The 27,605-nt window shown below is 46.2% G+C and overlaps 2 protein-coding genes across 2 annotated transcripts in view; one reads left to right on the top strand and one right to left on the bottom strand.

The window, feature by feature from the left end:
* Nucleotides 1–161, bottom strand: part of zgc:136493 (uncharacterized protein LOC692276 homolog) — a 6,902-nt gene extending 6,741 nt beyond the window's left edge. Inside the window, exon 1 of the mRNA XM_056298032.1 lies at nucleotides 118–161. Coding sequence (XP_056154007.1) covers nucleotides 118–161 — 44 coding nt within the window. The remainder of the gene's footprint in view (nucleotides 1–117) is intronic.
* A 3,825-nt stretch (nucleotides 162–3,986) lies between these two features.
* LOC130128199 (neurocalcin-delta B) lies at nucleotides 3,987–27,316 on the top strand. Its single transcript, XM_056297821.1, has 4 exons — nucleotides 3,987–4,125; nucleotides 18,454–18,887; nucleotides 22,500–22,605; nucleotides 24,097–27,316. Exons 2-4 carry the CDS (start codon nucleotides 18,510–18,512, stop codon nucleotides 24,189–24,191), a joined length of 579 nt encoding a protein of 192 aa, XP_056153796.1. The 5' UTR covers nucleotides 3,987–4,125; nucleotides 18,454–18,509; the 3' UTR covers nucleotides 24,192–27,316.
* Nucleotides 27,317–27,605: the final 289 nt, after the last annotated feature.

Here is a 27,605-nt window from a genome sequence, read left to right as displayed (position 1 = left end):
GTGGCTTTTATCAGTCCAGTTCAATCTTTTGGTTTCGGTTTTAAAGACTCAGGTTACACACAAACACTAACACACGCACACACACACACACACACACACGCACCTCCCTGGGTCTACCTGGTGGTGCTATGCATCCGCTTGCATTGCCTCTCGTCTGCCATGTTTGCCACTCATTGTCGTTCTATTGTATTTATATTTAAATGTATTGTATTTTGCAGTTATTATTATGTAGACGAAATCCGCAACGTATATCCCTTAAGTTTATATTACTTAATATCACATTATGTAACCCGACTCCATCTGGCCCATGGAGTCGGGTTACGTAATAGTAACCAGCATCCTTGCCATGGCTGGAGACGGTACGGTGCCTGTATGCTGCTGCTGCTGCTGCAGGCGTGTTTTGGTCGGTCGCAGCCACCAACTGGCGCAGCGGCAAACACGAGCGTGTTGGAAACGTCTCCAGCAGTAAAGAAGACTGAAACGTGAGGCCAACATGGCCATGCCTCCGCCAGACGAACAACGGTATTGCTGTAGAACGATATTACCATATATTTCCACGACGTCTGTGATGCGTTAGACTGCCTGCATCGGCTTTGGTGCCATTGTTAGAAGAATGGCAACCATGCCGGTGAGCTGATGGCACGCAGGCCACAATGGCTGTCACACCTTGTTTGTAGCCCCTGGAAATCAGATGCAACAGGTCTAGTTCTCTCCCCCTCCTGCAGCCAACCATACTGGGACATGGTTCTGCTGTAATGTTGGTTGTCTGTCCAGCAGAGTCGCCACATTGTTATCACGTCTCAAATGGATTACATAGCGAGGGAAGTCAGATTGCACCTTTAAGATGTATTGCCACACGGGATCCTATTTAGTTATTCCTTCATTCATTTATGCCCCTCCCCTTTTCTCCCCAGTTGTACCCGGCCAGTGGGTTTCACCGGGGTGCCCTGGTTTCCTCCCACAGTCCAAAGATTTGCAAGTCAGGTGAATCGGCCTTACTAAAATTGTCCCTATAAGTGTGTGTGTGTGTGTGTGTGTGTGTGTGTGTGTGTGTGTGTTGGACTGGCGGCTTGTCCAGGGTGTCCCCCCCCCCCCCGCCTGCCGCTCAGTTGACTGCTGGGATAGGTTCCAGCATCCCCGCGACCCTGACAGCAGGATAAGCGGTTTGGATAATGGATGGATGGATGTACCCGGCCAATTGCCCCACTCTTCCGAGCCGTCCCGGTCTCTGCTCCACCCCCTCTGCCGATCCAGGGAGGACTGCAGACTACCACAGGCCTCCTCCCATACATGTGGAGTCGCCAGCCGCTTCTTTTCACCTGACAGTGAGGAGTTTCACCAGGGGGATGTAGCACGTGGGAGGATCACGCTATTCCCCCCCAGTCCCCCCCCGAACAGGCGCCCCAACCAACCAGAGGAGGCGCTAGTGCAGCGATCCGGACACATACCCACATCCGGCTTCCCACCAGCAGACGCGGCCAATTGTGTCTGTAGGGACGCCCGACCAAGCCGGAGGTAACACGGGGATTCGAACCGGCGATCCCCGTGTTGGAAGGCAACAGAATAGACCGCTACACCACCCGCACGCCCCGTGATGTATTCCAATGTATTTAATGTATGCACAGCACTTCTCTTTGTACTTTGCCACCGTCTGGGTGATCACAGTCCACTTTTCGTTGTACGCGTACCCAGCACATTATAATGCCATTAAAGCGGAATCGAACTGAATTGAAGTGGTGCTCAAGCAGCTCAACACGCAACTCTCAACACGCTCTGGGTCTGACTAAATCCACCTGCTGGATAAGACAGTCAGGGTGGTTATCAATTTACCGCTTGTGATGTGAACTGATGTAAACGATGCAGCAAGTCAGCTGAAAACAATATGGATGGCTATTGAGGGGCCACACGGTGTCAAACGACCCATTCATTGTCTGTCAAATCAGTGGCGGCCAAGTCAAGTTTTGTGTGTTGCTGATTTTCGGAGATATCCTGGAGTAGTGCCACGTCACACTGGATCACACTGTTGCAGACAAAATGAAAATAAACGATCGGGCAAAGATTCATTACAAACACGCCATCTCGGAAAACCAAAACTCATATATCTTATGATGTAGTTGGTTAGAGTAAACGATATCCAACATGCATCTGCAAACATTTTTCTGAATGATCTTTCATACATTTTCATTGCATTGGGAGTTAAACGATAAAGTTTCTCCGTGAGCACGTCTGTGGCATCTAAGTGCAGGGAAAACAAAGTTTTGCACGGTGGCACTTGATCATGCCAGGGAATCACTGGCACAGCGCAGCTAACGTGTTTGGACTGTGTCTCCTCACTTATTAGCTGCAGGACAGCTCAAGGTTGTGTCCATCTGGTTAGGTAACAGATAATCAGTAAGAAGTGATTGAGCCCTTGTAGAGACATGGGCTGGCTGATTTAGAAGGTGGCTGTCCCGTTTAAAGCCTCTTGACTGTTTGAGCTGTGACAAACCAGGCCTTAGCGTCTGTGTGTGAGTGTGTGTGTGTGTGTGTGGGGGGGGGTCCTCTTTATCGGAGAGCCCGTCAGATCAATGTTATGCAAACCTATTAGTCAGAGGTTAGCTCGACAGTACTCAGAGACTCTCCCTCAGGGTCAAATGGAGTGATGAGCTTTCAGGCAGCGACTTCTGTTGTGAGTGATAACAATGTAGCCTACTGGAAAAAGGCCAGGGGTTCAACACAGCAGCCTCACAAGGTTAAGTTATGGCTGCATGCAAGCAGAGCTTTAAACACCAAACTGCTCACACTGACTCGGGCACCTTGTCTGCCCTGCATGCACGCACACATGAATCCTTGGAGATGTTGCCTAGGCCCATGAGATGGGTTGCAGACTGGTGTGTATCAGAGAATCTGTTTTCAAAATGAAGCACAGCTCACTACTCACTGAATCTCTGCATAAGGTTCCAGAAAACGTAAAGTAACCTATTGGTGCGAGGCTTAATTAAAGATGATCAACGGGACAGCCTCTTAGATTTTCTTCCAGTGCCTTGTATTGTCCTGCATGCCGTGCATGGAGCCACAATACATTTGAAATGATTAGAAATGGTCTCTTGAGTTCGTGGTTGCAGTGAAACATCACGAGTGTGCATAGTGGTAGTTATCTGTTGGGGCTGACAACATGTGCAGGATTTTTGCTGACTCAGTGGGAGGGAGGGGTTGTGAGTGTACTTTATAAGGCCATTAAGAAAACCGTCCCTGGGACACAAGCTGAATAAGCCCTGGGGCTTTGACTCCACTAATCACCTTAGACAAAGCATGGCGGCCAATGTGCCTCAGAACACCTGTTCCTGGCCTATGCATGGTTATTATCATCAATCTGTGTCATCACTATCATGCAAGATTTACAAGTGCTCTTATACTATTAAATGCTTGCACTTGTTTTTCCCTCTTATGCTCGTTAATCTCATTATGTTATTATGCTGCCTTACGAGACGTTTAACGAGGGGTTGCTATGTGTAAAAGGAAGCTAAGACTTTGTAAGGAATATAGGCACGTAAAGAAGAGCGGGGAGAAACGAAGCGCTTTGAATTGGTTTGGTTCCGTCTTAGCGGTTAAAACAACACGCAAAATGCATGAAAGATGGCTAATGCAGCATGCATCATGATCTCATTACCTTAACAGCAACCTCTTTTTCATTTATAATCTTGTTAATGGTTGACATAGAATATTGTTTATTAACATTTCAATGGGCAGTTAAACAAAGTTTTGGCCATTTCTGTGTGTGTTTATCCAACAGTCCCGTGTGTTTTTTGTTTTGTTTTGTTTTTTTGTACAGTTTAGGACCCAAGCACCGGGCTTCTTGGGGCCCAGAACAACGCGGAGGATCTTATTGGCCAACGCCATACCACGTGGTCCGGGCTTTGACGTCACGGCGGGGGCGGGGCCTCGCCGCTCCGGGCTTAGCTGCCGGCTCGCAGTGCGGGGGGATCCTTGTGGAGTTGTAAGTGGAAGCGGTCGGAGTCCTCCTCCACAGCGCTGCTGAGACCTGTTGCCGTTTCAAGCTAAACTTCGCACTCGGGCAGAGGACAAGGTAATGGACTATTAAAACCCCCGAGGAACATCCCTGCAGCACAGCAACTTACAGGCGAGGTAAGATATATTAGGATATATACGCGCCTGTCACCTCCCCCCCCCTCTTTTTATTCTGTGCTTCCTGTATGCACTTCGTTCTCGTGCCCAGGTGAGATGGCGCCTTTGAAGTGATTGTTTTATCGCACATTTGCTAACCGGAACAAGCGTGCTAAGCTGTCGCCCGCGATGTCGTCCGGTAGCAAATTCCCTCCCATAACTTTTCCCTCGTACGGGTGTCTGATTTTGAACCGGGGTCGGCTACGCTGTGGCAGAGCAGGGCAGGTCCGGCTGTAAAACACGGGGATGCCCGGAGGAGTAAAGCCTCCCTGATATCTCTTAATAGGATGAGGCGTCTTCGTGTCTGTGCTAAACAAACTCCCGCGAGTGGTGTTCGGATGGAATTTGATGCTTACTTATAGGGGGATAAAAACAGGAAGTGGATAAGAGCCTCTTGCACACTAAACACACGCGCACACGGATGTGGCAGTCAGACCGAGGGGATCTTGTTTCAGCAAAGACACCTGAGTCGGGTTTTGGATTGGAGCAGCGAGGGCACATGTGTGCCATGGGATTATGTGGCTGCAGAGGACGGAAAGGGGTTCTGCCAAATGTTGTATCCCCTTTAGAAGATGTACCCCATATAATCGGTTGCAGCCGACCTTGGCTATTACAGTTCCATTTCACGCAGTGGGGAAAAATGCCCGACATGTTGATCGTTTTGATTGATTATTTCCCTCAGACGAGTGAGCTGAAACTTGGTCGTCGCCTGCACCGTTTCGTTTTCGTCTCATCGTTGCTCTCACTTTCTTTTGCTCTTTCACTCCGTTATTGGCCCCTCCACTCTCTCTTTTGCCCTTTCTCGCTTTGCGTCTATGCTTTCTTTTAGTACCCCCCCACCCCTCTCCCCCCCTCTCTCTCTCTGTCTCCGTCCGTCTCTGTCTCTCTGTCAGTGTGTGCAAATGTGTCTGCCTCTGCTTATCGCCAAGGGGGGAAATCCATTCAGTGTAACCGTTTAATAGCTCTGTAATAGCGCTGTAATTGTTTCCCTCATAATGAAACAAGAGTACCATGCTGATGAGTTATTTCTCATTAGTGTGCATTACAGACGAGGGGACTTTAAAATTGAACATTGTGGAGCAACAGCCAGGATTTAAAAACAACAACAACACCCCCCCCCCCGTCCATCAATGGGCAGCCTTAACTTTCAAAATTCACTGAGATATATTTACTTGGCCAAGTGGGTTTTAACCATCAGGACTGTTTGTTTGAAGATAACTACCCAGTGTGTGTGTGTGTGGGGGGGGGGGGGCTTTCATATGTACCAGACACAGTACCAGTTAACCAGCTTGTGGCATATGACTTGTGATGGTCGTTAATGGTTTTTGCCTTCTTTTTTTTAACTCGCTGTTCTGCTGTGTGAGGTGTAAACAAAATTGATTTCCATCTTGCAAATCCAGTGCTTAATGCATGGATGACCAGTCAGCCCAGGGGGGAGGTTGGGTGGTGGGGGGTGGGGGTAGACATTTTCTGCAAAAGCAACACGGGTTCAGTCTTCAGCTGAGCCTCCTCGTGCTTTAGGCCACAAACGGAAAACATGTCATGAGAATTCAAAGACCCGCGGAGGTGATCAGGCATGGGTGGAGTCGGACGATAATAGCCCCCTTGGTGTCAGACCGTCCCTCCAAACACTTCAAGATGCTGAATGGCAACGGGGCGCGCGCTATATTTGAACTTGGCTCTATTTTCGGTTGCGTGGGAGTTTTGTGTGCTTCTTTTTTGGCTCAGACCGACCGCAGAGGCTGCATCCCTTGTAGTTAGGCATGTCTGCACACAGCCTGCGCCCCTTTTTGAAATGGGTGCATGCTTTTAGGAGGAAGAAAAAAGAGGAGGAGAGACGGATCTGGGAGAGTAGAAGAGGAAGGCGGTGGGAGAGATGAAGAACAGGATAAAAAGAGAAATGGAGTAGGTGAAAAAGCAGCGGAGGAAGTGCCATTGGCGAGACTGAGATGAAACAGTCAGTCAGCCAGAGAAAGAAAGAAAAAAGAAACAGGCTTCTTATAGACATTTTTTTTTTTTGATTAGAAAGATGTCATAGATGCTCTGAGTTCACGTTGAGGTCATGGCAGACAGGGAGGACAGACATGAGTGACAGTGCTTAGTTCATTGAGCGAATAGACTTTTTTTGCATGAACCATCTCTGGTCTCCTCTTGACAGGAGGGTTTTGCGGCTCCTCAGGGAACACGAGCACATTGCAGCATTTACCGCAGACTTAACAGCACTTACATCTCCTCGCTCAATCTGTCGCATTTTAGAGCGAGTGTGTGTGTGTGTTGTTTACATGTATGTACTTCTTATGTGTTGTGTGTGTGTGTGGTATATGTGCATTTGTTTCTTGTCCATTCCTCGGCCGTTCTGTCGGCGTTTGCAAGCCGCCTTGCTTCACTTTTTACTGACATTTTTCATCTTGCTCTCATGCATTTTCTCATAATGGTCTCATTGTGGTTTTTCTGCAGAGAATTGACGTATGAAGCTCACCGACCGACAGTGGACGCTAATGTGTGCTGCATTATGATTATGTCGCTACCTCGGTTTAGTCAAACCGTGGATAAATGGGATTTTCCCCAAACATTTAAAAAGACAAGAAAAGAAACCGTGGGTCACATAATAAATGTGTTTTAAGTTCATGTGCGTCACCTCTGAACTCTAACAGATATGTGAGAGTGCTTTATTTTACTAATGGGAGACACAACCAGACATTTTTGTACAGGCAGTTAGGCCGGGGGACTGCTCACTTCCAAGAAATTACAGTTTGGAAGTTGCATCAGTGTCTATCAAAATAAGAGATGGCGGTGATAGACCTGTTTGCACAAAACTGGCTGTCAGGACCATGACGTCAATGGAAAACGTGGGGGGGTTTTTTGTGTGTTTTGTTTGTTTCTTGTTTTTTTTTTTTTTTTTTTTTAACCACCAGAGTCATGGGAAGCTGTAGTGCTTCCTCAGCACTGAAAGGTGGTGATTTGAGAGCGTTCCCAAAGAGGAAACTTTCCTTGTAGGCTTTAATGTGTATCAAACACATTTATGTCTGCCTCCTTTGGATAGGAAAACTGTACAAGTGGTTGTTGTTTGCATCGAAAGAGTTTTTACAGCCCCAAAACCTTAGCCCCCGGCACCTCAACCCCCCCGTACACACACACTCAGTGCATTGCTGGTGCTAAAAGTAATGAAAGGCCAATATTGAGTGCTAGAACTGCAGCGTATCTACGTGTGTGTAATATTAAGCTGCGGCGGTTATTGTTAAGGCTGCATTTGGACAGTGAGTCGTGGGAATGAGAGGACTTTAAACTGAGTTCAAGGGATGCTGCCACGATTTACGCTTCAAATCAAGTGTACGAGAGAGACGGAACGAAATCTCGCATCAAAGCTGCCCAGGAGCTGAGGAGGGTTTTGGGAGGGGGTCCTTGTCTGGCATAGTATAGGGTGGACCAACAGTGCAAAAACCCTGACCTTACCGAATTGCACGAGAGATTGGGTTGCAGTCAGATGTTCAAACGGAGGGCTAGCTTCAGCGAGCGGCCCGAGCCAGGACTCGTGTAACGTGAGCATCAAGGCGCTCCAGAAGTTACGGCCACGGCTCGGCGGGGTTTTGGTGGCGATGTGAAATATGCCTCGACCTTGGCACATGTTTCACAAAGTCACGGTAACAGGATGACGCTGGGGGGGGGGGTGGTTTGTAAGAGTTGTCGATGAAAGTAACGATGACAAAAGTAATGTCGCCGGATAGGTTTGAGTCACCGTAAGGCAGATTTGAAAACACAGTATGCGGGCTGAAATTCTGGCATTGCTTTGTGTATAACCAACCTAAATACCTTTATCAGGAATGCCAAAAACTGTTGTATTCTTCAGACAGGGTAGAGAAAGAAAGCAGGTTTTGGAGAAAAAGAGCCATGAATGGTAGGGTCCTCTGATAAGTTTTAGCATTTTACAAGTATTTGCAGACTGTTTTCCACCCTAAAAGTTTTTTTTCCTTTTTTCCCCAGTTCTTACATTGCACCATTCTGCACCATGGGGAGAAGGATATTTGTGAATAGGCGTTCAAAGTGTCAGCGCCCTTCAGTAGCTCGACTGAACATGTTGACAAAAGAGGATGTGACATTTGAAAGTAACAATTGAAGAATAAGAAATGTTGTTATGTCGTGTTGCGGCTCTGCCAACCGGAGCCAGCTGAACGTAGTCCAACATTTCCCTCCCTTTTCGGATCCGCTATTTGAACTGTTCAATTCCTCGGAAACTCAAGAGCCACTCGAGTGTGTCACGGCAACGTCGGCGAAATTGGCTCCACCGAGCAGAAAACGCTAACAAACGGAACGTTAACAAAACAAAATGGCTCGCGATGAAATTTGTTTTGGGGGGGGGGGATTATTTTTGATTTTTGATCCGGAAATGAGTCAAAGAAAAGTGAAGAAAATGGCTGTGAAACATCCTAATGTGGTAATTGAAGTGTGTGCTCATGCAAAGCTCTAGGCTTGTGTTCACAGAGAAGCATCCCCGTTGTGGAAGATAGAAATTTAATTACTAGTCACTAATTGAATTAAGTGAAACGGAGTATGAGGAGCGCCTGTGCCTCTGCAAGGCCCAATGTTTTGTGTGTGTGCATGTGTGTGTGGTGAAGCATGGTTTGAGCTCCCCTCATTTGAAATAAGAATAAAGCGGTCCTGTCTGTGTGTCATTAGATTTTAAACATGCTATCGTATGAAAAGTGGCCACTCCACTTTGTCCTGCCGGTGAATTGTCGGAGGTAGCTGATCTTCAGAGTTTTGTATTTGCTCACTGCTGTTGGGTCATGAATGAACGCTCTCAACTCTTGCAACCTGGCCGCAGGTGTATCGCATTTCATTATGAATGCATCATTCATGCATGACAAACAGAAGCTCACTGTCCACGAGCCGGCCTCTGTTATTCATCCCATTCATCGTGTCACTCTCGCTCGCTCGCTCTCTCTCGCTCGCTCTCTCTCTCTCCTTCACACTCTGTTCTTGCCCTTCAGATTATCTGAGGTACTCTTCAGCTAAGCCTTACCTGCAGGATATAAACGGAGACCTCTGCCTGTTACATAAATGGGCCACGAGATGTCCTGGGATGAATGGCGGCCCTCGCGGAGGGCCCTCAATTCATTCAGCTAAGACCGAATCAAATTTAATCTGCCGTCGCACTGTAGCATTGTGAAGGTCTAACTTGCCAAGTCCATTGTAGTAATTTTGGATTTGGTCCTGTTTACTCCAACACAAAGAACCGTTGGCTTTCCCTGTCAATGTTAGACAAGAGAATGATGTTGTTTCCCTATAATCTGAAAAGCAATTATTTTCTGCAAACGCTGGCTGATTAGGGATGATGTTTCTGGTGCTGCGGTTGTTGATCCGCATGATTTTAATGAACCTGTCATGTAGTGAATGGATAAACTTCACACATTCTGGAAATGAAAACAAGATCCCCTTTTAAAATTTTTGAACTGGTTGCTTTTTAGGAGCTGAAAATAACACGAGTTGTAGTCCCTGGCTCCGATTTGTCTGTGCCTGACAGCTGATGAATAAAATGATTGAACGTCACAATGCAATTTGCAGAAACACAAAGGGAAAACTGGGCTCCTGACAACTGCCAGACGTGCCCAAGAATCGGCCCTTCTCCAGTTGGTGTCACTGGTATATCACACACCAGTATTTGTTTTTCAGTAGAGTACAAAACAAAATAAATAGAATAATAAGTAGTCTCAACTGTTTTTTGGCAGTCGTAGCAAGGCTTACACGAAGCCTATTACATTATCAAGTCAAGTTTATTTGTGTAGCCCAAAATCAGAAAGTAGTCCCGAAGGGCTTTAAAGTCGTATAATATACATTGGTAGTTGGTGTCGTTGTTGAGTTGGGGGGTTTAGGCTTGGCCTCACAACTGTCCGCACTTGTGACAAAGTCGGCATAAGATATTAACATCTCAGCAGGTTGATCTTGTAAACAGTGTTTACTTGCCGTGTAGTCTCAACAGGTGTGTTGTCTCAGTGAGAGTGGCAGTGTGTTCCCACCCGGCTAATACCTGAACAGGTTTACCGCTGGATCTGTCCACCTACTGTATGTCATACCTTTGCCCCATCTCAGACACGCTCAGAAAGTCTTATTCCCGCCCGCTGGGTCGCTTGCCTTCCGTGACCTTTTAAGGAGGGTACAGTTGTCACCGGTGGCGGACGAAGACCTTTGCTTGACCACGTGACCCGGCCGGCTATCGCTCATCTTCGGTCAGTTATGTAACGGTGCTGTCACCGGCCTGCTGGCAGCAGTAGGTAAGAGCCTTAAAGGTTAATTGTTGGCAATGATCTTGAAGCCTACAGGTCCCAGAAATAGCCAAGTCCTTAGGCTGAGCGGTCCCGGGGATGTTCAGAGGCTCTTGATCTCTCATCCAAACATTTGTTCTCAGAACACCAAATGAGCCTCGATACGCTCGGGGAGTGGGGTGAGGTGTGTTGTCTTGGCACACTGGAAGAATGTCTGGTTCATGAGCCAAGATCTCCAACTTTGAGATGATCGATAGAGAGACGGAGAGAGTGACCAAAAGACACAAGAAAGATGCAGAAGGGAAGCAGAGATGTATACTAGAGAGATGTATACTAGGGAGATGTATATTAGAGATGTGTACGAGAGAGATGTATACTAGAGAGATGTATACTAGGGAGATGTATACTCGCAGATGAATAGTAGATGTATACTGGAGAAATGTATACTACAAGAGCTGTACATACTAATAGGTTGTCAGCTGTGAAAACAGAGCATGATAATGTAATAGTACCGTTATATTTTCATCGAAGAAACTTCGGAGGCACAGACTAAGCCAGACAGAGATAAGTGCAAATCAAAAAAAAGAAATAAAATAAATATTTGACGACAATGAATCAAGACATTTTAGAGACGGGTAGAAAATGAGGTATAAACGCCTAAGCTGGGGCGCACATCCATAGAGTTACAACATTCAGAATTAGCACAATGCCCTGTAAATCACAACAAGACTAACATACAAATAATTTCTCTTCACAAGGCCCAATGGCCGGTTTGTCACTAATCCAGACGGCAAAAGGACAGACGGCAAGTGTTCACCTGGCTTAACCTTTTTCCTAACAAATATTCACCTTTCATTTTTGAGCCAAGAAGGAAGAAAAAACATTTTTAGTCAAATTTGCTTTTTGCTTCACTGATTTGATAAGTGACCAACCGAGCCCTGTTAGAAAGAGTCGCCATGGTTACAAATGTGTCTCGAAACAAAACCAATTATACAACCCATTACTCTTTGCAGAAGGTAATATTGTAATATGTCATTCCCAAGCAAGTATATGCAAAGTAATACGCATTGGATGCGAGCCACCCCACACTTAGTGATGGATTTCAATTTGCCCCCCCCCCCCCGCATGCTGCCAACAAACAGGAATGATTACAGGGTCTTACTGATTAGTTCACTGTGGAAACACAGACTCAGTGATCATGGAAACTCTCCGCAATTCATTAGGCAATTAAAATGCAGATTCAGATAACAGGGGCCATCAGTCAAAAGACAAATTTCTGAATGAAGTGAGCGGTCGCTAGCAGGATGACGTAGTTTGGTTGTCTGGCTGATTGAAGCCCAAATGCAGATATGTTGAATGCCGCAGTAGAAAGAGGGGAAAAGCCCCATTTGGGTCGACAGATGGTTTCCACTTGCCAAAAAGTGATTGCAGCTCCTACCTTGTTACAGAAAGGTTGTTTCTGCCTCAAAATGACTTGATTTCGTTCATGAGGGTTTTATTTGAAAGATTATAGCTCACCCAGCCCTTTTTACCAGTTGAAATACCATTTAAAGGGGAAATACAACCCATAAAATGCACTTTTGTACTTGCCAAAAAGTGATTGCAGCGCCTTCCTTGTGACTGAAAGATTGTTTCTGCCTCAAAATGATCTAAATTTTAAAGGCAAGACCTTGTTAACACATATTTAAATGAATATAAAAACTGAATATGTAACTATATAAACTGATACAGATTTAACAGACTGCGCACCAGCAATCAGTTTTCGGCACCACACCGGAGCTACAGTACATTCTGCATCACACTTGTGATGCTGGTCTTCTCCTGGATCACTACCTTGCCGTGGTGGAGAAGCTTGCATGTACCGATTATCCCAAGAGCTATGCCGTCCAGAGCTTGGCTCCTGGTTGGGTCACCCAAGGTGGATTGGTCAAGGGGAAGGTTCCACACGAAGTGTGCTCCAACAAAGACCTAAACGGCGGAACTGGCGGAAGATGTCTCCAGGCCACAACAGCAGTGAAGGTGGATGAAGGCTGCAACAGAGGGTGGTTCCCAATCGTCTTGGTTCTCCATGCCATTGGACTCTGGCCACCCCCTGCCAAGGACCATGTGGTGGCTGCAGGCACCTCAGCCACTTCATGTAAAAATCTGTCACGCGCAGGCATCCTCCCGTTATGCAGCTCCAGAATCGCCCACCTGAGGACCCAGGGGAAGGACAATCATACTCGACCCCAAGTGACCGCCGAGGATGATGATGATGCTGCCGCCGAGCCAGTTCTGCTTTGGTGCCTTGACAGGTTTGAGAACCGAACCTTACGTAGCGGAAGTTGGGGTAATCTCCATGGGGGGAAAAATCATGGCAGACAGAATGTATCTGCCTTGCTTGCTGTCCCATCGGCAGACGTTTTAGATGAAATTAGTTGTCTTTCGATATTGTCATTAGGTGACGATCATAAAGTTGCGTCAACTAGTTAACAGATTTACCATATTGATTGTGTCACCTTGTTCCATATGCAATATTTCTGTTGTACTTCCCTTGGGCTGGCTGCATAGTCCATCTTGTGATAAACTGCACAACTACTATTCAGTATTCAGCTTTGTTCAGTATTTAAAATCCCCCAGTCAGAATGCTATTCCCCACAAGTGTATTATTCATGTCAGTATAGTATTTATTACCAATGTGATATTTCCATGTGCGATTACTGATAAGCTCCACAGACCCACCACATATTCCTTCTCCATTTGTGAACCAGCTGGATTTTTTTTCTTGTACTTTGCATTCTTCACAGAAGACACTTTAATTTGCTGCATTCCTCTTCATACGTCATTCATGGCCTGTGTGGTTAATGTGAGCATCCCACACAGTCAAGTCCCTTGATTGTGCAAACTCACCAAGCTGATATTAACAGATGCTGATATTCTGTCCAAATGGATCCCCCACCCGCCCGGGGGGGGGGGGGCTAGACGTTTTGTCTCTTTCTCATATGAGGACGCACATCATACCTTCACGTTGTGGCTCAAACGCTCCCAGCAGGGCCCCCTCTGTGCAGCTGGTGATTCACATTGTTCCGGGCCTGACCACCGTGTGTGAACAGGTGTTAATCTGTCCTGCAGCACCGCGGTGCAACGGAAGTGTACCTAACAGCGGGGAGCTCATTTAGCCCCTGTTGTCGCCTCTGCAAAGCCCATTGTTTACTCAGAGTTCATTAAAAATATTATAGCCGTCTTCTATATTTGGCTTCTGGAGAGAGAGGGAGAGATAGCGAGCGAGAGAGAGAGAGTGTGTGTGAGGAAGAAAATTACATCTAATGGTCCTTTTTAAAAGAATGAATAATGATGTATGTGAAGGTTGTCTTTTTGATTTTTTTAATTTTTATTCATCAACTTGCAAAAAAGAAAAAAAAAGCCCTCTCAAATTCATATTCTCTATTACCAACCGGACCATAACAAAGAAATTCATCAACGTGTCAGAATGATCTTTTGTAGCCTGGTTTCTATTCGGTAGCTGGTGTGTTACAAGTGTAATTCAGTACAGTTTTGTTTTTTGATTATTAATCCATCACCGTCCAGTATGGCAGTCTGACTGGTTGGTGTGGCTTTGTCCAAGTGCTTTCTGTTTATCACTTAAGTACCACGTCATGCAGCTTCATTAGGACGGTCTTAACGCCGACATCCTTGTTCCTGGCAAGACCAGGGCATTTCTGGTTTAGTACCCATATTAACAACCAAGTAAACACAATGGCAGCCCAGCTAGCTGAATACCGACAGGGCAACGGATCAGACGCTCTCTGAATGAGCGAAGGCGAACAGGAATGTGTTTCTACATTCAAAACCAACAATGATATCACATCGTAGGGCAACAATTCCTCCTCCGGTACATGTGGAGTCGCCAGCCGCTTCTTTTCACCTGACAGCGAGGAGTTTCACCAGGGGGATGTAGCACATGGGAGGAACACGCTATTGCCCCCAGTCCCCCCCCCAAACAGGCTACCCGACTGACCAGAGATGGCGCTAGTGCAGCGGCTAGGGCACATACCAACATCCGGCTTCCCACCCGCTGACACGGCCAATTGTGTCTATAGGGACGCCCAACCAAGCCGGAGGTAACACGGGGATTTGAACCAGCGATCCCCGTGTTGGTAGGCGACGGAATAGACCACTACGCTACCCTCGTTTATCGTCTTTCAGATATTTTCACACGGTGATACAGTTTTGTTGTGCAGAGTAATGAGAATGAGAATCAGTCATCTAAAATTTCTCACAAAATGGGGTCTGGGACATTTTGAGGGATTATTGTTTGGTTTGATTGATATTATACTTTACATTACCAATTCAGTGTGAATGGACCCGCGTCGGATTGTTAAACATGTTATTTTTGCACATGTAAGCAGATGTCGTTATGTGTGTCAATATAATCTAATGAAATCCCTATGAATATTGTGATAATAATATTTGCCATATTGCCCAGCACTATTACCTATGCAGAGTCAGTATACACGTCAAAAAGCACCGGTCATGAAAAGTGAAGGGTCACGCGATTGGGCCTACAGGCTTAATTTAGCATCAAATTCTACTAATGAGTTTAGAAGATAATCGCTCTCACAAGGCAGTAGCACGCTTCAGTTGGATGTGTCTATGAACTCTCAATAAACCTCGTTTATTGTTAATGTCAGTTCTTTTAAGAGCTAATGAAGTAAGACAATGCCGACCGGGCTGTAAATAGATGGGACTTGCTTTTTCTTCTTCTTTTTTGTCACGCCGCTTCGGAAGAGGCCGCCTGTTCTGTACTTTGTGTTGGCCTGATCTGACCTCCCTGGTCCTATCTGTCATTATCCCTTTCTAAGCTTAGAACAGCTTTTCTGGGGAGCTTCTGTCTGTCTGTATGCTGAGAAGCTGCTGATCGAGAGAGAGAGAGAGTTGCACAGGCAGCTCGATGTGGAGGGTTAGATGGTGGACCTGTGTAAAGTAAGGCTGGGAATGGGCAGCTGCCTCTCCAGTTCAACATTACAACAATATTTACATGCTGGGTTTTTTTTTGTGTGTGTGTGCAATTTTTCAAATATCAGAATGTTATGAATACCGCTGTTTGCTCAGTCTCATCTTATGTACAGTAGGGGAAAAAACTGCAGAAGTCATCACGTCAAACCTCTTCACCGCTTCTATGTGTTGTGCTTCAGCACTGAGATTCGGAGGAAATGCTGCAGTACTGAAGTTGTCACGGCTTACCATCGTGACTTTGCATTGATTCGACCCCCATCCGCGGTTTAAAGGCTCCTATATCAAAACTGGCATGTGAGGACCGACTCTTTGAGATGTTGTAGGACGCGTGCTAGCTTTAGCTTTGGCGTCTGCTGTTTCCAAATGCTCGACCGACTCTATGTTCAGATGATGTGTGCGATGAGCACACAATGGACACGTAGGGCTCTTGAGATGAGGACTGATTATTTTATTTTTTTTTGCCATTGTGTCTTTCTGGCAGAACATCGTTTCATAGTCTTATCAAAAAAGTCAAACTAGGTCAACAAGCTGTCTTGATTATCAAGTGCACTGCATGTGGGAACGTAAGGCAAGGTGTGCGTCTGAGGGTTTCTGCAGGAAGTGGAAGATGCATCTGCAAAAACATGCACACGTGCATACACCATCACTCGGGATGGTGAGCAGATGTGAGCTGTGTGCTTATGGCAGCTTGGGTTGACATTTGGTGTGTGTATGTGTGTTGTGCGTGTGTGCGCGCCAAGTCTGGGTGTGGTCGTCTATTTGAAGTAGTTTGCCACTGTGAAAACATTTTCCCTTTTTAACCTTTGCAGAGAGAATGAGCGTGAGCGAGTGTCTCCTCCGAAACACCGTTCTGAAACGCTGCATCTGTGGGAGACCACACGCTCTGCCGTCTCCCTGTCTTCTTTTCATTTCATACCACCTCCTGACTCTGGTTTTGTTGAAACACAACGAACAGTTTGAATGCAGAACCACAACATCAGACGGTCGCAGACCCTTGCCGTTAGACAGAACTGAGACGATGCAGGCAAGTTCATCAAGAGAGACAGGCAAGACAAAATGGAGGAACAAGGAAACGCACAATATCACAGATGCAAAACACAACTGTTGTGCGACTTGGTTGGGGAGAGAACAATACGGGATCATTCATAAGTTTGTGGTGGGGAGTAGGTCTAGTATTGACTGGCCACTTTCAATTTAGTAGCTAACATTGCATATTACTTACATCATATCTTGATCGGATGCTTCACACTGATGTAAAATAGAGGCTTTTGCAAGCGGTTCAACAGCGCTAAAGTTTGCTCATCTGAATCGGGTTTTTTCAAACAAACCAGCGACCCAGAAAATTAAGCGGAAACGTCAGAAACACTTGAAGCTTTTTATCAAAAGATTGATTTGTTAGGGGACGTTAAAATTGATGGAGCAAGTCGTGCTTGAATCTCTGTCAATGGTGTTTCTGTGAAGTCCTACCTCGGATGAAACCGCATGGGCCAAGCGATAGAACAGAAGAGAGACTAATAGAGAAGAATGGTGGGGGTGCAGAAAAAAAAAGCAGCAACCCCCCCCCCCTTTTCTCCCCAATTGTATTTGGCCAATTACCCAACTCTCCCGAGTCGTCCCGGCCGCTGCTCCACCCCCTCTGCTGATCCGGGGAGGGCTGCAGACTGCCACAGGCCTCCTCTGATACATGTGGAGTCGCCAGCCGATTCTTTTCACCTGACAGTGAGGAGTTTCGCCAGGGTGATGTAGCACATGGGAGGATCATGCTATCCCCCCCCCCCGAACAGGCGCCCCAACCAACCAGAGGAGGCACTACTGCAACAACCAGGACACATGCCCACATCTGGCTTCCCACCCGCAGACACAGCCAATCGTGTCTGTAGGGATGCCCGACCAAGCCGGAGGCAACACGGGGATTCAAACCACCTTCCCTGTGTTGGAAGGCAACGGAATAGACCACTATGCTACTCAGATGCCCCGAAAAGCGGCAATTTTCTAACCAGTGAGGATTCTTATGTTACTTAAAAAAAAAAAACTCAATCTTTGATGTCCTACAGCAGCATATATATCTTTAAATGCACTCACAACATTTTTTGGAGAGATTGTGAGTCAACCAGTCTACATGGATGGTGCCTACAGCTAAACTTGAGACTAAGTATCAGTTTGTGAGTTAGATGCCAGGTTCATGAGGTGCTTCACATCTCGAAATAAGAGAGGCCACATTCTCACTGGCACTTAAAGGAGTAGTCGGGCATTTTTTTTTAACTGTGTTCCTGTGTTATAGTCACCGCTCATGTATTACACAGATGGGCTTCATTTCCACAGCCATCCATCATTTTCTTCATACTGGACATGCCGCTCCAGCTTGCCATCCACAGCTCAATGTAATCAACTGGGTACAAATCCACAGTACTCATTCAGTACAAAAATAAAAATAAAAAAACAACTCCACGGTTCAGCCAAAGCCAACACGACGCTACAGCAGTCTATTATAGCGACTTCGAGTGGTCATTTAAAAGACGTTGTTGTTTTTACCGTCAGTTATGATCGTTTCCTACTGCCTTACTTCCTACAACGCAGCCTACGGGAGATTATCAGCAGGGGTCACTGCCACAGTACAGCAGAGCAAACACCAAGAGGGAATTTAGCAATGAAAACTAATGAACATTTTAAAATCACCACTCAAATTCGCTACCTGTTATACCTGAGACATTGTGGAGTGGTTTTTTAACACTAAACGAGGATCATGGATTTGTCCTGCATCAATTGCATTGAACTGTAGACGGCAAAACAGAGTTGTGTGTCCTGTATAAAGAAAAAGATGGATGACTGTGAAAATGAAGCCTGCCAATGCACCACATGAGTGGTGAGTGTAAAATATGTGAATTATTACTTAAAGCCAGGAGCCGCAAGGTCATGCATTATTTCCTAACATGTTTTCTCTCTCTCTCTCTCTCTCTCTCTCTCTCTCTCTCTCTCTCTCTCTCTCTCTCTCTCTCTCTCTCTCTCTCTCTCTCTCTCTCTCTCTCTCTCACAGTCTGAAGCACCAGCGACTTCACATCACCACCACCACCATCAGCAGAAGCAGCAGCCATGGGTAAGCAGAACAGCAAGCTCCGTCCCGAGATGATGCAGGACCTGGTGGAGAACACGGACTTCACCGAGCATGAGATCACCGAGTGGTACAAGGGCTTCCTGCGGGACTGCCCCAGCGGCGCGCTCTCCATGGAAGAGTTCAAGAAGATCTACGGCAACTTCTTCCCTTACGGCGATGCCTCCAAGTTCGCCGAGCACGTCTTCCGCACGTTCGATGCCAACGGAGACGGCACCATAGACTTCAGGGAGTTCATCATCGCGCTGAGCGTGACGTCGCGCGGCCGGCTGGACCAGAAGCTGAAGTGGGCCTTCAGCATGTACGACCTGGACGGGAACGGGTACATCAGCAAGGCCGAGATGCTGGAGATTGTAACGGTGGGTTCACCATGGGTTTGGTTCTGTCGGTGTACAATTTGGGTTTTTCCTTCCTGTTAGTGTCCTTTGCGTTCTTTCTTTTGTTTCTTTCTGTATGCCTGTCTGTGTGTCTGTGTGTCCGTCTGTCTGTCTGTCTGTCTGTGGATTTACTCACTTAGCAGACGCTATTATCTGAAGTGACTTACAAGAGAGTCAGCAGTTAGCAGAAAAAAACTGAACGTTACCAACTGGCATCATAGAGTACTACGTAGTTATATAGTCGTAATACTAAATAAAGTAGTGGAAGTATCAGGAATCAGAAACAATTTATTGTCATTTCTTTCATGTACTTGCGCACACAAAAGAAACAAAATTCAGATTCCCCCAGCCCACAGCAGTGCAACACAAAAGACAGAAACACACATCCCAAATTTCCCAAAAACGACACCACCAAAAACATACAAAAACACAGAGAACAAAGTACAAAAAAAAACACAAAACAATTAACAACACAGTCCAGTCAGTGCAACACAGTCCAAAAATTCAAAAGTAGTACATTTGCTCCATAGTAATGACATCATGGCAGTACTATATTGAGTAGTAGTAGATGTCGTGCATTTGCTCCATAGTAATCATATATCATAGCCAAGAGTGCATGTGAAGTTGAGAAAATGTCGTGTCGGGGCGCCTAAGAGCATCCAGAGTCGGTGAGCAGGAGAATCAAAGTAACAAAAGAAAGACGAGCGTTGCTGCAAGTCAGAAAACAGGCAAATTATGTTGTCAGGTGCAAGCAGAAAAGGGCTCGGTAGTAAACACCAGTCAGTAATAACGGGGTTTGGTTGAGTAAGGGCACAGTAGTTACTGGCGTCAATTTGTATTCACTGCAAAGTGCAGCCAGAGAACACTTTAATAGATTGAGATGGGCCTTCAAGAAGAAAGGTTTTCCTCTTTCTTTTGCTATTTTGCCTCTTTCTTCTTTCCCTCCCTCCCTTCTAATTGTCTTTCACTCTCGCTTTTCCTTTTATTCTCTTTCTTCCTTCCGCCCCCTTTCTTCCTTTTACTGTTTTTTTTTCAGTTGCGTCAATGTTTTTCTTTCTTTTTTTCTGTCACTCTTATTTTTGCTCTGACTCCTTAATCGACCCTTCCACACCTTTTCCTATCTGTGCTTTTTTAGTGTTTTTCCTCTGTCTGTCTCTCTCTCTGTCTGTCTGTCTGTCTGTCTCTCTCTGTCTCTCTCTCTCGTCTGTCTTCCAGCGGCCAATGACCTACAAGTGTTTCTTCACTTGAGCTCAATTTTGCTCAGCCGTCCACACCAGCTGCTGCATCATCTCTCCATCTGCTTCTGTTCTGCACCACTCCAGTCCCCAGAGCTGAAAACCAGCCACTGTGTAATTTTAGAAAACTAGCCAATTCTCTCATATGTCACGACTTGGCTGTGATGGATTTCAGCGAGCCTGCCTCAGATCCTCATTTATTTGACTCGGTGCCATCAGCCAACTTTGCCATTCAAGCAGGAGTTCTCCCTCGGGTCCTCAGCAGCTCCTGAGTCACTTTAAAGCGGGTGACTTCCCTCGGATCCTCATCTTAAGCAGCACAGCACTGAGCCCCAGACTCGCATGTAGTGTCTCTCAGACCAAATACTAATACACCAAATACTAATGCGTTTTGTGTTTGTATGACACACACACACACACGCAGATACACGAACACACCCGTGCAAACCCTATATATATATTTTTTTAAATATTTTTTAACCCCTTTTTCTTCGGTCGATTACCCCACTCTTCTGAGCCGTCCCGATCACTGCTCCGCCCCCTCTGCCGATCCGGGGAGGGCTGCAGACTACCACATGCCTCCTCCTCCGATACATGTGGAGTCGCCAGCTGCTTCTTTTCACCTGATAGTGAGGAGTTTCACCAGGGGGACGTAGCGCGTGGGAGGATCACGCTATTCCCCCCAGTCCCCCCCCCCGAACAGGTGCCCTGACCTACCAGAGGAGGCGCTAGGGCAGCGACCAGGACTCATACCCACATCCGGCTTCCCACCCGCAGACACGGCCAATTATGTCTGTAGGGATGCCAGACCAAGCCGGAGATAACACAGGGATTCGAACCGACGTTCCCCGTGTTGGTAGGCAACGGAATAGAGCGCTATGCTACCTGGTTGCCCGAGCACACATCATACCTCCCAGTCCTTTACAACATGCTGTGACATCATACATCACAGAGTGCATACGTGAACTAAATTGACTGTACAGGAGAACGTCGTCTCCTTCTACGACTCTGTGATATCCAGACGTCTTTGTGCTTTTGTGTCTTTGTGTCGTATTTGTGCATTTTTTTGAGTATTTATTTACGCCCTTGTCTTCAGAATGGAGTTGATTTGGGATGTAAACATTTGACCGTTGATCAGCGGCACCGCGCCGTCTAAAATATAACCTTTATAGTTCGCTTTACTGGAAACAACACACTGTGTGTGTGTATGCGTGTGTGTGCGTGCATGCGTGTGATGGAGATAAGAGGCATGGAGATGGAAATAGAAAAATCATTTGAGTGTGAGGAGGCTGAAAAGGGAGTGGAGGTAAATACCTTGAGAAGGAGAACAAAGGAAAGAGAAACAGGACTGCGGGGGATTGTCGTCAGGTGCGTGTTTGCAGAGCCCCACATTGTTCGTGACGGCGGCATCACCTGTTTCTTACCACACTCTTTTATTATTGGGGTTTTTTTGTTAGACGCGGAAGCACACGCTGCCGGTGCGCTCTGTGGAAGAAGGATAATACATCTTGTGAGACAGTTGTCGGAGGCGGCTGTGTGTGGCTGAGGATTTTATTTTTTTTTAAAGCCCCGTTGATGTGGTGCGGCGTTGTTATCAGCTGCATTTACCCGACGGAGAAGAAAACACAGATCCTCACGGGGCGGAAGGGGAATTGGAAATGATCAGTAATGGAAATGACCATTTTCCACTTACAATTAAGTGCATTAATGAAACATATATATATATATATGTATGTGTGTGTGTGCAAAAATTTATTTATTTATTTATTTATTTATTGGATTTCCCCCCTTTTTTTCTCCCCAATTATATCCGGTCAATTACCCCACTCTTCTGAGCCGCCCCGGTCGCTGCTCCACCCCCTCTGCCGATCCGGGGAGGGCTGCAGACTACCACATGTCTCCTCTGATACACGTGGAGTCGCCAGCTGCTTCTTTTCACCTGACAGTGAGGAGTTTCACCAGGGGGACGTAGCGCGTGGGAGGATCACGCTATTCCCCCCCAGTTCCCCCTCCCCCCTGAAAAGGTGCCCCGACCGACCAGAGGAGGCGCTAGAGCAGCGGCCCGGACACATGCCCACATCCAGCTTCCCACCCGCAGACACGGCTAATTGTGTCTGTAGGGACACCCGACCAAGCCGGAGTTAACACGGGGATTCGAACTGGCGATCTCTGTGTTGGTAGACAACGGAATAGACCGCTACGCTACCTGGACACCCTGATATATTTTTCTTTGACAAAAGTCGACACATTGTATTTCAACTTCAGTTGTTTACTACGGCGATCGTTTTGGATTAATGCCGAACTGTATGGTATGACTGTATGTCTAAAGTCCCCTTGTTGTCTTTTCCTCTGTGTCCAGGCGATCTACAAGATGGTTTCCTCGGTGATGAAGATGCCGGAGGATGAATCCACACCCGAGAAGCGCACAGACAAGATCTTCAGGCAGATGGACATGAATCGGGATGGTAAGAAACGCCCATGTGCTATCACCGTGCAATGAAACCCTGGCATCTGTAAAGACATCAAATCTTTGCGGTTTTATTTATTTATTTGGCCTCTGTTTTCTATGGCTCACATGGTTAACGGATGGACTCAGAAGACTCCACACACTGCAGGAGCGAGGCTGGCTCAACCTAATAGTCCAAACATCATAAATAACCAGCTAAAATGTGTATATATTCTCGCTCTCTCTCTCTCTATATATATATATACTATATACTATATAGTATTATTATGCATTATATTATTATTATTAATAATATTATCGTAATATTATATTATTATTCCACTTGCACCTTTGTGTTGTGCACTATGAAATAAATTACTTTTTCTTTATTTTTTACTATCACATTGTTCCAGGCTTTATTGTGGCGATTTTTTTGTGTTTCCTCGCATCTGCAGTAATTGTTTATTTATCTTTGGTCTTTTTTTTTTCTTTTTTTTTACATTGTTGACAGCTCCGGCAACCAGTTATCGGTTCTCAGAAAAATCAAGCGTGTGCACCACAGACCCCTTGTTGCTTTTTTTTGCATTAAAAAACATTGGCTACACTTTTTTCTTTTTCCCGGTGTGCTATCACCGCAATGCACTTCAGCCGCGACACCAGAACGGCCGAGTAGTCGAAGGTCCAAGACTCAAGTTTAAACCCTGCATAGAGATGGGCTTTCTGGACTCCAAATGGATGCTCGATGTGAATCCCTCTTCCAACAAGTTGTGCCATTTAATCTAGTTTAAACTTCTGCTGTGACTATATGGTGCCGCAGGGTTGATAGCCATCTGAACACCGGGTTAGAGTCAGTCTGCAATCAGTCCAGTCAGTCAGCATTAATGTACAAAGCAACCAAACGCACACAGATATAAACAGGATTTTACTATTTTAAAATACGTTTGAGGCGGCATGGTGGCGCGGTGGTTAGTGCAGCCGCCTCACAGCAAGAAGGTCCTGGGTTCGAGCCCCGGGATAGTCCAACCTTGCGGGTCGTCCCGGGTCGTCCTCTGTGTGGAGTTTGCTTGTTCTCCCCGTGTCTGCGTGGGTTTCCTCCGGGGGCTCCCGTTTCCTCCCACAGTCCAAAGACGTGTAGGTCAGGTGAATCGGCCGTACTAAATTGTCCCTAGGTGTGAATGTGTGTGTGTGTGTGTGTTTGTCGGCCCTGTGATGGCCTGGCGGCCTGTCCAGGGTGTCTCCCCGCCTGCCGCCCAATGACTCCTGGGATAGGCTCCAGCATCCCCGCGTCCCTGAGAGCAGGAGAAGCGGTTTGGATAATGGATGGATGAAAAATACATTTGCTGTCATCAGAAGTCTGTTTTGGAGACAGTCTTCCTCCCAGTTTGTCTTCGTAAACGCTGTGTCGACATATTTGAGATGAGCCTTGGCTTATTCTAATCAACTGTAATGAGAAGAAAATAAACTGTAAATCACTCAAAATTGTCCTTTCTCCCTCTTTTCTCTCTCTCAGGGAAACTCTCGCTGGAGGAGTTTGTGGAGGGAGCGAAGAACGACCCCTCCATCGTGAGGCTCCTGCAGTGCGACCCCAGCAGCGCTGGGCAGTAGACAGCAGGACTTTTTTTTTTCCCCACTGCAGTTTCGTTTTCTTTTGACTAATCTTCAGATCTCTCTCGGTTGACCCGGTGGTGATTGTCGACATCTGACAGCCTCGTGTGGAAGGATTGGCACTGTTTGCAAAGTGAGGCCCACGCAATGAGACACACACGTGCACAAAAAAAACAAAAAAAAAACAAGCGACGTCAGGGTGTTCTTGTACATACTACAGGTACCAAGCCCGGCCTATAGTATGTACAACCGTTGACACGCACACGCGCGTGTGCCTCTCTATGCCCGGTCAAAAGCTCCATCAGCCGACAACGCACAACAACGATATGATCCACTACACAACGACACGAAGGACTAAAGACCCGCAAAAGACTTTTTTTTTCCGACACCGAATCCAACCGGGCTCTCTCCGTTTTGCAGGGCTTGTTGTGCAGATCCCACAGATGTGCGAGGTATTGTCAGCCACCTCGACATAGAGCCGAAACCAAGTTCTCTGTTCTTTTATTGCATTTAATTTGTTTGACATTTTATTGTTGTTTTTGTTTTGTTTTTTTCCCTTTTTTTTAAAGTTGCTTCTGAGTACAAGAGATTGATGCGCACTCACTTCACTTATGATCCCTCCCGCAGATGGTGGGCAGTGTTTTTCCCCCCTTTTTTTTTTGTGTGTATTTTTTTTTTTTTTGCAGAGTATTGAGTAGGTGAAGTCACTGTAGCGCTTCTGCAATCTAACTCCATGCTAACACTGGATGTAATGAAGTATGCGAGTCAGCAGTTTTAAATGTTCAGAGATCCTCACCGGGAGGTCTCGGAAGAGTAGTGTTACTCCATATAAAAAAAAAAAAGGATTTTAAGGAAAACAAAAAAATCATCAAACGTTTATTGATAGATGCATTTTGGAGGAATGTTACATCAAATCGGTACCGTTTCCTGTCTTGATTCCTTCATGGGACCGTTCTTGGAGACCGATTCCACGGATTGTTCCTGGGAAAGGACTTGTGGTGCCGAGGTGTGTGCCCACGGGCGACGCACATGCTTCACACAGAACGCACACACCGACAGGAACCGACAAATCCGCCGTACTGACGCATACGTGAACTTGACGAACTCGCATCCGGACAGACGGAGCTGTGATCATCTTCCCTCGCTTGTGGTTCAAGGAGTATATGAGCAAAATGAGGTAGATGACGTATCTAGATGATATTCCTATATATTATTTTACTCTGTGAGAACATTGTGATGATTTGCCACAATGAAAGAGATTCACTTTAAGGTTTTTGACATCTAAGTTATTTGAATGTGATACTTTTTGTTTTTCTTTTACTTGATTAACATGATAAAAAAAAAAAGTGTACAGTATATACTCATATTTATGCTAGATTCGTTTCGGAGGGAGTAAAGAAAGGACCACAGAAATTGCTATGCATAAATTATATCCACTGCTGCGTGCAGTGAATACAGCCCCTTCTCCTTTCTGACTATAAGAAGAGACCCTCGCTTCACCAGCGGACCCCAGAGATCGATCCTTCATCCTCCACAGCCAGTAAATCGCAGCCGTCGTTTTGAGTTTGTACTTTACTGTGCTTCTACTGTGCGTCAGCAGTCTGCCTCTCTAAGTAGCATATGCATTGTCCAAATGCTAATCAAATTCCAGCGGATCTCAAGTCCCCCCCCCCCCCTTTTCTCCCCGATGGGGCAGCGTCCGAGGGATGTCACATCATCGCTGTCGCTATGGACGCGTCACAGGAAGTCAGACATGCGGAGCACATTAGACAGTACTGCGTGGCTGTGTTTACAGCACCAGCTCGTATATGCTGCCATATATCTGATGATATTAAATTACTCAAAAAACGAAGAAAATTACAACAAACTGCTTACTTCTAATGCAGTCTGGTGCATCCGATGTCTGACCTCCATTTGCTGCGAAGCTTCCGCTTCCGCTCGGGAAGGGCAAAAAATAGCTCATGGACGCCGCCCCGTTGTATCCAGCCAGTTACCCCACTCCTCGCCGCTCCACCCCCTCTGCCGATCCGGGGAGGGCTGCAGACCACCACATGCCTCCTCCCATACATGTGGAGTCGCCAGCCGCTTCTTTTCACCTGACAGTGAGGAGTTTCACCAGGGGACTTGGCGCGTGGGAGGATCATGCTGTCCCCCCCCCCCGAACAGGCGCCCTGACTGAGCAGAGGAGGCGCTAGTGCAGCGACCAGGACACTTACCTACATCCTGCTTCCCAGCCGCAGACACGGCCAACCATGTCTGGAGGGACGCCCGACCAAGCCGGCGGTAACACGGGGACTCGAACCAGAGATCCCTGTGTAGGCAGGCAATGGAATAGACTGCTAAAGTTTTTGAGACAATATCATTTGGTAATGGGTCGACGACGACGTTGCACCCCCCCCTCCCCCCTCACCCGGTGTAGATGAGCACTGGGGTGCAAGCATGTTTGCAGATCGTATGGTAACCTGGTTGCTAACTGGACGGTGGAGATTACAGACGGGTTTAAAGTACGTGGCAGAGATTTAAAGGCACCCTCACGTGACAGTCGTGACAGAGCACAGTCTGACCCGTCTTTAAGAATTGTCTAAGATGTAGGAAGTGGGTAGCTGCAGCGATTATTTTATTTTCCCTCATATTTGGCTGAAGATTTTTTTTATTTTTATTTTTTTGCAAGACTATTCATGTTATTCTTCATTCCCGCCCGCTAGCTGCCTATTCTACACCTCAGTGTTCGCCGTCATGGCTGATTGGTCAACACTCTAGAGAAACATTCACAAAATGGATGAATGTAATTGGATAAGTTGTGTGTGTGTGTGTGTGTGTGTGTGTGTGTGTGTGTGTGTGAGACAGTAACAGCTGTCCCAGGGTTTTCTGGGCTTTTCTCCATCAGATAGTTAATCAAGTAATTCAGTCCCGCATTTCATTCGATAGCATCTTGTGGTCAAAGTGCCAAATGTAGAAAAAATCTAAAAAAAACAAAACAAACCACAGTATTGTATCCATTTATACTGTTCTGTTATCTGTTGAACAAAGAAAAAACTGTCACGGTATCATTTTGTAGATTTTGTATTGTTACTTGCATTGTGTGTTCAGTGTAGGATGTCCATTTTGGTTATCGAATAAAGACAAAATGGTAAAACAGGCTTTTTTTTTTCTTTGGCGTATCTCAAATGATATTGATAACTTTATTCAATTTTTAACAAAAAGCACAAAGGAGATTTAAGCAGCCAACCAAGTGCGTATTATTACAGATGTTGTTCACAGTGCGTCTTGACTGATGCCATCACAGATGAGGCCCTTCAGAAATTGTACACGGGCTCTTCATGGCGTTCGCATAAACATGAATGTACCGACATATCTACTCATATTTTGAATAAAAGGACACGGTTTATCTCGGTGAAATGTAAATTACTTGGG

Source organism: Lampris incognitus, chromosome 18, assembly GCF_029633865.1.
Source record: "Lampris incognitus isolate fLamInc1 chromosome 18, fLamInc1.hap2, whole genome shotgun sequence".
Classification (NCBI taxonomy): domain Eukaryota; kingdom Metazoa; phylum Chordata; class Actinopteri; order Lampriformes; family Lampridae; genus Lampris; species Lampris incognitus.
Note: the sequence above shows the minus strand (reverse complement) of the source record. Positions and strands in the feature narration are given on the sequence as shown.

Excerpts from the sequence above, each read along its gene's own strand:
- LOC130128199 (XM_056297821.1), top strand. The coding sequence starts at position 18,510 with ATGGGTAAGCAGAACAGCAAGCTCCGTCCCGAGATGATGCAGGACCTG. Across the intron at positions 18,888-22,499 it reads AGATGCTGGAGATTGTAACG|GCGATCTACAAGATGGTTTC; the intron begins GTGGGTTCACCA and ends CTCTGTGTCCAG. Across the intron at positions 22,606-24,096 it reads GATGGACATGAATCGGGATG|GGAAACTCTCGCTGGAGGAG; the intron begins GTAAGAAACGCC and ends TCTCTCTCTCAG.